The 12,123-nt window shown below is 37.6% G+C and overlaps 1 protein-coding gene across 1 annotated transcript; it reads left to right on the forward strand.

Annotated features, from left to right (window-relative positions):
- The first annotated feature begins 313 nt into the window (after positions 1-313).
- LOC135218493 (uncharacterized) lies at positions 314-11,612 on the forward strand. The gene is made up of 2 exons (XM_064254840.1): positions 314-1,548; positions 10,180-11,612. Exons 1-2 carry the CDS (start codon positions 906-908, stop codon positions 10,446-10,448), a joined length of 912 nt encoding a protein of 303 aa, XP_064110910.1. The 5' UTR covers positions 314-905; the 3' UTR covers positions 10,449-11,612.
- The last annotated feature ends 511 nt before the right edge of the window (positions 11,613-12,123 follow it).

A 12,123-nucleotide genomic window follows, 5' to 3' on the forward strand; every position in this document is an offset into this window, starting at 1 on the left:
GAGAGAGAGAGAGAGAGAGAGAGAGAGCCTACCTGTCCAACAGTTATGTTATAGATGAAGAACTCATATATTTTAGAATATTAGAAACCGCTTAGTTTACTTGTAATATACGTAACTAGTAATTAGTAGCTTTTAAATTGTTGGTGAAGCGAAATGATATAGGACAATTAAGAAAAAATATTACTGGAATACTATTATTGTGAACGTCAATCTATATAACTTCAACGAAAATCAACTACATAAACTATTCGCAATATGGCGGTATAGCAGTCGATCTCTATTGCCGTCATGGCAATTGATGGCAAGAGTGAATGGTCGCCGTAACCGCCAGGAATGAACGACAGAACGAACGGGGCGGAATGGAACGTGAAAAGTTCGAGGGGGTCAGGTGGGAACGGAGGTGTGCGTAGGAGCGCGCGAGTGGGAGGCGCCATGTGTAGTATATAGGTGTGTGAAACTCCAGCCGCGCGACACCAGACACAGTAAGTCCAGCCGTAGCGAGTCCTCCTCCCTCCCTCGCGGATAATACTTACTGCTCGGTGGAAACGAGAGCGACCACGTGGTTTTTCTCTCTTGCGTTGTGGACGGACGGACGGACAAGAACTTTTCTCCCTCGCTTGTGCACTGCTTTGCGTTTTTCGTCAGCCTTTCGGTGAAGATTGCGTGAATGCTTCTACTGCCGCGAATTTCATCGGCAAAGCGACACCGATGCAGGTCTTTCTAACTCCGAGGCCCCTTCCTTGTCTATGGAGACTTTGTCAAAGTGATGTGTGACGTTGGTTGTCTCGTCGTCTGTGTTTCATCGAGGAAGATTCCTTGAAAAGTGGATCTGGTTCCAGTCTGTGACTTCATAGTTCGCTTCGGTGTTGTCCAGAATCAGAGGAATTTATTTAACGTCGTCCACGATGGCCTTAACGAAAAATCCCATGAAGACCATCCTGATCACCAGTAGTGTTTCTTTCGTTGTTTTGAGCGTCATTGCAGAAGTCACCGCCAGCAAATCGGTCCAGCAACAGAGGTCGTTCAGGTCATCGCCAATGCTATATATCGTCAACGGCACGGAATCCCTCATAAGAGAAAACAAAGACGGGTTCGTTTATTGTTACAGCAATTTGAGACTTCCCGGGAGGCCGTCACCCCTGGCGGTCCTATGGACAGACCCCCAGGGCAAGCCCCTCCTGCCGTTTTCCAAAGTAGACGTGAAAAAGGAAAGGATGTTTTCCGTCCAGCAAGATTTCTTTAGGCCCAATGCTTACCTGGTCTTCAGGAACTTCGACGAGACCTTGGAAGGCCTGTACACCTGCAACCTGCTCTACCTGGGCAAACTCGTGGCGTTGCGGTCAATTCACCTGAAGTTGTTTCGACCGACATTCCGTGTGGTTGCGCTACCGAGGTGTTTGACGGTCAGGGCAGGAGGCACGGTGCTGATCCCTTCTCCCGTCACAGGTCACCCAGAAAGACCTCCCTACTGGAGAAGAATAGGTGGCGACGATGACCCGTCCACCGCGGTTCAGCTGCCAACAGGTCTCCTTGTACAAGGCATTCAAGGTGGGTCACGGCCGTTGGCGAAGCGCTGACGTTTCTCGTCATTTTTCTAAGTTTTAGTGGGGCCGGAAGTGAAGGGCGCGTTGTGTGTGAGGGAGGCTCAGCTCTCTCTCTCTCTCTCTCTCTCTCTCTCTCTCTCTCTCTCTCTCTCTGAGAAACATTCCCTGGCTTTCAAGAGGAAACCAGCTCAAGAAATCATCCAAATAGAATTAAGTCTTAAGATTTTTTATATCCGATTAAAACTGTGCAAGAAATAAGTTTGCATTAATTACACGGCTATAAAAAAAAGTTGCACCAGCACCCGAAATCACGAACATATCGACTTGCCAAAAATAACAGAGGAATAACTGCCAAGATAAATACCCGGCTATGTCCCATGCAGAAACGTGATTTCCGAATAAAAAGGAAAAGTTTCTAGTCAGATGTGTAAAGTCCAGATTTCCTCTTACCAAAACAAATTTTCCCATCAGAATAGAGAAATATGGATATATATATATATATATATATATATATATAATATATATAATATATATACATATATATATATTTATATATATATATTATATATATATATATATATATATATATATATTTATATATATATTATATTTTGCATATATATGACACACAACACAACACACACACACATATATATTATATTATATATATATAGCTATCATATATATATTATATATATATATATATATATATATATATATATATTATATATATATATACACACACACGCATATATATATATATATATATACACATACATATATATACATACGTATTAAGCTACAAATGTCCTTTAATATCTAATTCGCTCTACTCGGAATTAATACATTTTCATATATGTTAACCGAAGGGGAATTTTTAGTCGAGAATAATTTCACATAGCTGTGTGGTCAGAGCGCTTCACTGTGCGTCCGGATTTCTTAGTTCCGAGGTTCGCGCCCGTGAGCCGACGAAATTATCATCACCTAAAAATTCCCCTTCAGTTAACATATATGGAAATACATTAATTCCGAGGTAGAGCGAATTAGATATAAAGGACATTAGTAGCTTAATGCGTATATATGGACCACGGTGATATGATAACACACGCACACACACACACACACACACATATATATATATATATATATATATATATATATATATATATATATATATATATTGTGTGTATGTGATTAGGGAGGGAAGAGAAAGATGATTTTTTGCAACGGAATCTGCAATTTCACAGAGTTGATCATTTATACTGTTTAGGTTTTCATCGCAGTTTTATGATATTAACTGATCTGCAGCAAGGACTGCTTTAATCACGTACACCTTACAAAACTGTGGCTTAGCTGGAAAGGTTTTTTCATAAATGCAACATAATTATGTATTACAATCATTCGCTTTTCTATGCTTATCTTACTCATTCGCTTCACGTACACGCGCAAACGCAAAACAGCAAAGCCATCCGCACATGAAAAGAACAGCCGAGCGAGAAAGTCTTGCGTTCTCACACAAAGGAGGAAGAGGAAGAAATGGCGCTCAATCGGTTTTTGGAGGCTCACAGTGGCGGCAACGTCCGTCTTTTCTTCTTTCTCAGCTCTCTAACAGTTGTTGCCAGTTTCTATCACCGAATATATATATATATATATATATATATATATATATATATATATATCTATATTAATATATATAAAAGATAAAAGCATAAAAATGCCAAAATATTGAAAGAAAGTACTGTATTGCAGAGGCTGCTGTCTCTCTCTTCTTCTGCAATATAGTACATTCAATCTATATTTTGACGTTTTTATGGACTCCTTTTATTAGATTTAATTCCGTTGTAACAGAACATTTTCACCAGTCATATATGTAGTGTGTATGTATGTATTGTTTTTACCGTCGCAAGGATGACGGGACTACAGTTACTGTTAGGGCCAGATAGATTATTATGAAATGATAAGTACCTAAAGTTTTTGTGTATATAATATAGTAAACACAAAAGCGCTAGGTGCTTATGCTCTTGTTATTTCCTTCAGGCTCTTGCATATATATATACATATATATATATATATATATATATATATATTATATATATATATATATATCCGCTCGTGTGTATGTATATATAGTTCTACTTTGTTCTTTTGACCTAAATGTACACATATATAATTATAAGCTTACTGTGAGTGTACGGTAGTCAGTCAGAAAAGCGAGATGAAGCAAGATATAAAAAGAGAGACTTTGTCACGATGACAGATGATTTTGTTTAAAGGAAGGTAGTAAAATATATCGAAGCAAAACGGGTGAAATGATTAACTATATTTGAAGGTTATTTAAATAAAGAAAAATTAATTATTAAGAAATCTGAGGTCACATTCATTATAATGATTTATAAGTCTTCGAGCCTGTCTTGATTTGGGTCTCTCAGTCTCAGTTCAAAATTGGCATTCTTCTAAGCCAAGAATAGATCAATTTATCGATATTCCCTCCTCTTTGGGAAGGACGAAAATATAGTATCCCCACTTTGCACAACATTTATCACTGACAGAGAGAGAGAGATGTGGGGGAGGGTGAATAAGTCAGGTTACTTATTTATGGGGGAGGGGGAGGAGATGTTTAATTCTTCTTTGTCAGCAGGCTTTCCAATAGGTTCATCACAAGGACACATGACATGTTTCTTGTAGCATGTGGTTATTGACATAACATTTAATCTAGTCGACAGTAAAAGCAAAGTCTTCGAAAGTGAGGGAATTATATTGAACATAATATATGGACGGTAGGTATAGTCCAAATTTCCGGTGTGGACTTTTCTTTCCTCGAAGAAGCCTTTATAGCCTGGCGCAGGGATTGCTGTTATTCAAAGTGTATTATGAAAACAAGGAGAAGAATCATGATAAAGGCAATTTTCGGTCCTTGTTTTGAAGTTTGTATGTATGTCTGTTCTTAGACCTCAAAAGATGGATTTCACCTGGAAACGGCAATGGGCACAAGACACGAATTTCATCTCTATAAAGAACCAGACATTTTGAATTATTGTTAAAACATCCAGTATGGAGATCATCAGTTTACCTTCTCTAATTCTTTCATTATGCCATTAACAATATTAATTGGCCGTGGAGACATAATACATCCTTACTCTAAATGCAATGTCTTCCTCATCAAATCATCGACTCTCATTCGCATATCTGAACGCAAGTTGCAATTTCTTCTTGAAAGTGTCTGATTCCTCTCAGTAATTATTATTTATTTAATATCTTGCATCTTCACTTCCAACATTGCATTTCTCCTTTCATCATGTATGTATTATATATATATATATATATATATATATATATATATATATATATATATCATAGATATATATAATATATTATAGTATATATATATTGTGTGTGTGCATGTTCAAAGCAGTTCAAGTGGTGTTCACCTTAATTTGGGCAGGAAGAAGGGCACCGCTATTTTCTAGTGTTTGCAGTGCAGTGGTGACGGAGTTCAAGGAGTGGGAGGAGCAATAATGAAAGCGGCAGTGAACTCTAGCTATCAACAGGTATCATGGGAATCTTATGCAGGCAGTATTCTGACTAAAAAGAAATAGTTCCCTCGAAACAACCTTCAAATAATTCACGAAGCAGCGTACACTCAAGTATACATTCATTCCTTGACCTGTCTTACTTCCTCCTTTTCCACTTTCCTTCAGGATAGTTCTTTCATTCTCTCATTCGGGTTGGCCTCATGGAACATTTCACGACATTCAGTTATCTTCCACTCGTAACATGTAACGCTAAGTAGCCTCAGAGTTGAGACTCATTATTTGCTATTTTTCCTCTAACTCCATTGAAATGTGTAGCTGACGTCAAGAACCGTCACTAAAGTGTCTTCGCGCCATTTTAGTGAAACCCTAGTCATGTGTTCACTAAGGAAACGGTTTCCCTCTCACTAAGGCAACAAGGTCCAAAGATTATCCTATTTTTAACCTACAATAAGGATAGGGATGACTAGCATGGATAAAAATCAAAATTGTAAATTGTAAGTAAAATAAAGAGAAATGATGTGCAATGAAGTATGAGAAAAGAATGATACAATCAAATTAAAGAACTGATGAAGGTTCTACACAAATGAAGAAAATTTGAAAGGAATCTGCGGTTTCCTGTAACCACCCTGAAGACTCATGAACAGCACATGAGAATTCAATACCTTCAATGAGACTGGCAGTTGGAACTTGATAGGCACTGACAAAAGTAATTTGATCAATATTAATATGAAGTTGCAGCATATCCAGAACCAAAATGATTTGCAGCAAAGTCCTGTAGCATATTGTCTGATGTTCACCGTGCACAGACTAGCCATTAATACAGACGAACATTCAACAAATTCACTGACTACAGAATTTATCGAATGAATGCAGTTCCATAGTAAACATGTCCCAGTGCTCTAGATGGCTTGAACTAATGATAACAGGCTATTGGGTTCTCATAGACCTATCTGGCCATAAATGCAGGTCGTGTGTCTTCCGAAAGGGCCAATGGGCTGTTATGAGATGGTGTTTACCACTTGCAAAGTGAACGTGGATGGCAGTACTTCAGCTCGTAATGGCACCAAGTGGTTACTCATCTCCTCTAGGTATTTCTGGAGGGTGAGCACTGTGATGGGCTTAGGCATGACCAGCAATTAATAGTACGTAAACGATTGCATCTTCATTGTCTGTTTCACTGAAATGACGTTTTTGGATCCATGGCTCAGCTATACTACGAAAAGAAAGAGAAAAATGGAAGAAAAACACATTAAGGAAGTATGAATGTAATGAAGTGAATATAAAAAAGATGTTCATTAATTTCCTGATGTGATGCAGAGAAGGAATTCAAGCTAAAGTAATGGCAAAATGATCCCTTAATAAAAATAGTTCATGTAATGCTTAGAGCTATCTGTCTATCTATCTATCTATCTATCTATAATATATGAATGTATATTTATACATGTATATATATATATATATATATGTATATGTATGTATATATATATATATATATTACATATATATATATATATATATATATATATATATATATATATATGTATATATATATGAATAACTTGATCACGAAGTATATTAAAACTGATGATGCTATGTATAAATAAAGTTTTTTTTTGCCACGAAGGAAAAAAATGAAAAAGCGAGATAGCTAAGTACTTTCGGTCCTGTTCGGACCCTTTACCAGTAAAGGGTCGAACAGGACCGAAAGTACTTGGCTATCTCGCTTTTTCATTTTTTCCTTCGTGGCAAAAAACCTTTATATATATATATATAAATATATAATATAATTTACTATATATATATATTAATCATGGATATGTATATTTAAATATGTTTTGTTTTTTTGATATATATATATTATATATATACATATATATATAATATAGAATATATACATAGATATACTGTAAATATAATTTATAAAATGTTTCCTTATTAACCTTGTAAGGGAAATAATCTGGTGAAATATCAAAGTAGTTTCCATATTCCTCTTTCAAGTGCTGAATCAAGAATGAAATTCATGTGCAGAAAACTTCCAAAGTACAAGGTGCTTCAATACCTACGCTGAAGGCTTTTATATGGAGCACACTCTCGCCCTCTTACCTGTTCTCTCGCTGCATTCTCATGCAACCTGAATCTTAACGCCTTCCTGACGCCGCGCCTCTCTCACTCTCAGCAATGCTTCTTGCTATCTTCAGTTCTCTCTTTGATAAAACTGAAAATTGTACATAAAGTAACGCTGTTTGATTATTTCGTATTGATCATCATTCGTCTCTCCATTCATACTCCTATGCAATTAATATCAACGATTTCACGGGAAATGACTCGGGGCACTGATCATTCTTGGTTTTTCAAGTATTTTGTTTACTTCATTATTGGTGGTTATTCCAGATAAGAAGTTCCTTCGCATTTCTTGGCGTTAGGCCTCTGCTTATGAAACCTGAACTCACGGTGTTATTCATACGTTTATTCATGAAGGAGGTTATGTTCTCCGCAGGGTCAGGTTTATAGTGTGAGTGGATTTTTTTGCGTTTCCTTTATTTAACCTCCCCAGCAGCAATGAATGTAAAAAGTCATCGGCAAACAACGTCGAGAAGGGACGTCAATAAGGCTTGATGATTTGTCACCACTGAAATGATCTCTTCCATAATTGTCTCAACATGCGACAAAAAAATCTAATCATGTCACACCACAGATATGATAATCAAACTTAATAATAATGTCAACAAAGATGAATGGAAGTTATTTTCTTCCCTCAAAATAAGATTTGTGGGATCTGCGTATTGCTCGGAGCTGCCAGTGGTCGAGGTATGCTCTTTTATGAAAAAGATACGCTATTTGTAGACAACAGTTTAATAAAGGAATAACTAGAGAGGGAGTATCCGTAAGAGCGGGCAACAACCCTTGGAGGAGTAATAGGGGAGTAATGGGAGGAGCTTGGAGGAATAATGGGCAACAATCATACTGGATGACCGATTCTTCGATTTTCAGTAGAAGTCTTTATGACAAAGAGACTGAGGAGGCCTTGACCACGCTCCCCACATGAAGGGAGGATGTCATTGGACATCTCTCAAGTGATGTCAAGCCTCTGCCCCTTGGAGGAATAATGGCTGCAAGCTCTGCCCCGACAAAGAATACAGGGATTGGAAACCCACCAAACTGAGCTTCCAGTTCGCAGCTTCAAAGAGTGAAATGAAATTATTTGTAAGTTCAAGTCATACAGAAATACATACTAAAATAGTTAGAAATAGATGCTTCTATATCCGAATTAGAAGTTCAGAGAGCAAAGGAAAAGAAAAGATATGCAAGCAAAGGCATTATGCTGCATAAGAATATCGCCCTTCCATTAAAAGAAACTAGAGTTCCAGCGCTTTTCACGGATGCTTCCAGGCATCTCCTGCAAAAGGACTAAAGATTTGTTACTTATTTGGACATGCAAACATTTCACAATCTTCATCGATGTGCTTGTATATAGCCAATTGCATGCAGTTAGACATTGTCATAAGTACCATATTGATGTGCCGTGGAGAATACCTAAATACAGGTAGTACAAGGGAAACGTAGTTAAAGGGACGTGTCGCCATTCCCGGCAGTCCAGAGTAGCTACTGTGGGACAGGATAATAAGTATTGCTGCAGCTTCAAAATTTCCTCTTGCCTGGAAATGATGGTGACCTTTGCAGCTACATTCTAATAAACATTCTGAATTTGTGAATATACAGTCGGTTGAAGAAAACGAAAATACTACTCCCCCCCCTTTTTTTTTTTTTTACAGTAAATGTGTGAAACATCTCTGATTTACACTATAAATAAATGACGGAGATATGACTTGTGACAGTTTCCGTGAAAAGTAATATAAGCAGTTTTTTTTTTAAACCATTGTAAATCCATTTAAAAGAACGAGTTTGAGTAACCATAATTGTATCTCATTAAAGCACTCTTGGTACTATTCATTAAACTGAATTTGCAATTATTTTGTTGACAGTTGCTTATTGATTGCAACCTCGTTTGGCAGCTGTGAGACTTGTAGCGTCATTTGACTGGACGGCGATCGACGACCTATTGCCAGATGCTTTGCTTCTTCGACAGACGCTGTCTGAACTCGGTCTGCGTGATTCCATGTATTGACTGATGGCAGGACGATGCACGAGCGATGACGCTATGGTCAGCACCGAGGTTCTGCAAGCGCCCATTAGCTCGTCTGGCGCCAAAAGATTGCAGAGGCGAGGTCAACTTGAGAGAAAGGAACCCAGAGAAACTTTCGTGCAATAGAAGATTAATCCTTCCTTTTCATGATTGCTGTACGAAAAAACGCAGCCACTGAGTTACATGGAAGCCATCAATAACCGAAAGCCGCCATCTGTTAAAAATCAGATTTTCCCTTAAAAAAATATGGAAGACCAAAATAATTTTTTTAATAGTATTGGAAACCATAATGATACACAACTGAAATCATAAATGGGTTTTTCCGATTTCTCTGACTGAGAACGACCATTGAGCATTGCGCCAGTTTAACGTAGAAATGTCCTTTTTAGATAGGGCGTTTTTTCGAAAGACCAAGATGTTTCTTAAGAAATATTATGGCAGGGAGTCTTGTTACCAGATCCCCTTCCGTATCAAAAAATACGTTTCTTCATCATCAAAGCTTCTGATTGTATTTCGACACTGATATTTAAGCTCCGTTCAGTTAATCATGAAATGCATTCATCGGCTTATGGAATATTTTGGTCAATGCAGGCGTACATTTTTATCTAAACATTCTCTGTTTTCTATCTACTAGGTCTCATTCCTCATCAACCATCTCCTAACAATTGATTCATGTGCATCTGTGAAGTTTTCCTCCTGTTACGCCTTGAAAACCTTTTCACTGTCAATTTCCGTTTCAACGCTGAATGACCTTATAGGTACAAGCGCTTGGCCTTAAACTCTATATTCTCCAATCTATTCTCGTCAAAATGATCATACTAAAAAAGTAACGTGCTCGAGGAGGGTTTGTTTCAATTCGTATTTAACAACTCGCACGATCTGATCTCATGTCTAGAATATATAGTTTGTGCATTCGATTGACAATGGCCCCTGATTAACTGATCGTCTCTCTTTCCAGAATCTGCCGTCTACCGGGCAGTGGCTCGCCTGGGCGGAGGCCTCACCCACCAACAGGATGTGACTCTGTCGGTGATCCTGCATGACGGCAGGGTGAAGGAATTGAGGAGTAAGCCTAGGGTAGCAACTTCAGCCCCATCAAAATGTCTAAGTAGACCTGTGCCCGGGGCACCTCTATACTCCTCTAGCGTTGTCATCGCCAATGACCTCATTGCCGACATGCAGATGGCAGCTTGCTGCAGCGACCCAGAAGACGGCAGACAGAAGTAGATATGGAGAGACACAGGGTAGTACTATGGGAAGCCTCCACCACTACCGCCGTTGCGAGAGCACAGCAATCAGCGGTGAAGGTTCTTGGATGACTATGGGAAAGAAGGGACTCATGATGTTAAACCTAGGAAATAAAACAAGAACTGGACGATATAGACCGGAAATATGTCATTCCTCCCAGAATGATACCTACGGTTGCCAAGAGTCCATAGAAAGGATGGCAACGCAATATGAAGATTACTCTGAACCTGAGGTTTATCTAACGGCAAAACTAAAATAAATCAATCAGTAAAAATAATTAGGTAAATAAATAGAAGAAAATAGATAGGTTGGGAAGGTTTACTAGATTTAATTGAGGTTCCTGACTCTACAACATAAAAATTAGAAACCTTAGGGAATTACCAATGGCACTTTCTTTGTCCAGTTCCAGTTCTTAGTGATAGAGATATTCTGATTGAATTCTTTTAATCCTTCACCTCGTAAATCTACCCTGGGGTGGCTTCCACTTCGCTACATTAGTCCAACTTTCAGTTTTGAGGTGCCATGACCCGTTTAACAAAACTTTGAATAGAATAAAAAGTCTTCTTAGGTCAGAGACACTTGGTAACGCAAGGAAGACAGCTGTCCGAACATCAGGAGTTTGGCAAAAAAGACGAGTAAAAATAGTCATGAGACATACACTAGTCTCACATTGCAAATTACCTGAAATAAAGCTTATAAGTTACAGCCAGTCTTGAGGAAAACAGAATTTACAAGAAGGATTAACTAATAGATTTCATGTTATAATCTGGTCTCACAACAATCCAGTTATTTTGACTTGTATGTCTGTACGAATACTAAAGGAAAGTGTTCATTAGCTGTATATATGAATATACAGAGCTCAAACGGATATCCCAAATGTTTAGCCACTTTGTATAATTTCTATTTTTGGTATGCCTTTGTTGGCTGGACAAAATTAAAGCCTACCTATTCAAGCTGTGTTGTTGATCATTTGCTTCAAAAAGGAAAACACTTGTGTATTTTAAAATCAAAGGTTATTGTAGATAATGACTAGGCGCTCATAAATATACATAATTCATTATTGTGTACGAAAAATTTCACACGTAGTTACAGATACTGACAAATATGCTTACAGAGTTCTCAAATATTTATATACTTGTAAGCATTCACTGAATGTTAATAAATGATGTATTTACTACTGACTACTTAATTCATCCCCAAAGGACAGCTGTAGACAAGTCATCTTTCGCACTAAGCTTTTGAGCTCGAAATTGATTGCCGCACTGACGTCACAGCAGATACGAAATATGAAGTGGTTCTCGAGGCGTTTTGTTTTGCTTAACATTGACGGTGAATCCAAACCTGTTTCAAAAACTGAGCTCACCAAAGCGAAGAACTGTAAAAAATCACTAATTCAAGCGAAAGGTAAGGCTAGCTAAGACGCTTGAGACAATCAAAATGAAAAGAGATTCTACGATCATGTCTCTTCTTGCAATGAAACGCAATACTCTCTCTCTCTCTCTCTCTCTCTCTATGTATATATATACATATAAATATCTATCTATCTATCTATCTATCTATCTATCTATCTATCTATCTATATATATATATATATATATATATAATATATAATATATATAATTATATATATATATGTATAGGTATGTATGTATAT

This window comes from Macrobrachium nipponense, chromosome 9 (genome assembly GCF_015104395.2).
Source record: "Macrobrachium nipponense isolate FS-2020 chromosome 9, ASM1510439v2, whole genome shotgun sequence".
Taxonomy (NCBI): Eukaryota; Metazoa; Arthropoda; class Malacostraca; order Decapoda; family Palaemonidae; genus Macrobrachium; species Macrobrachium nipponense.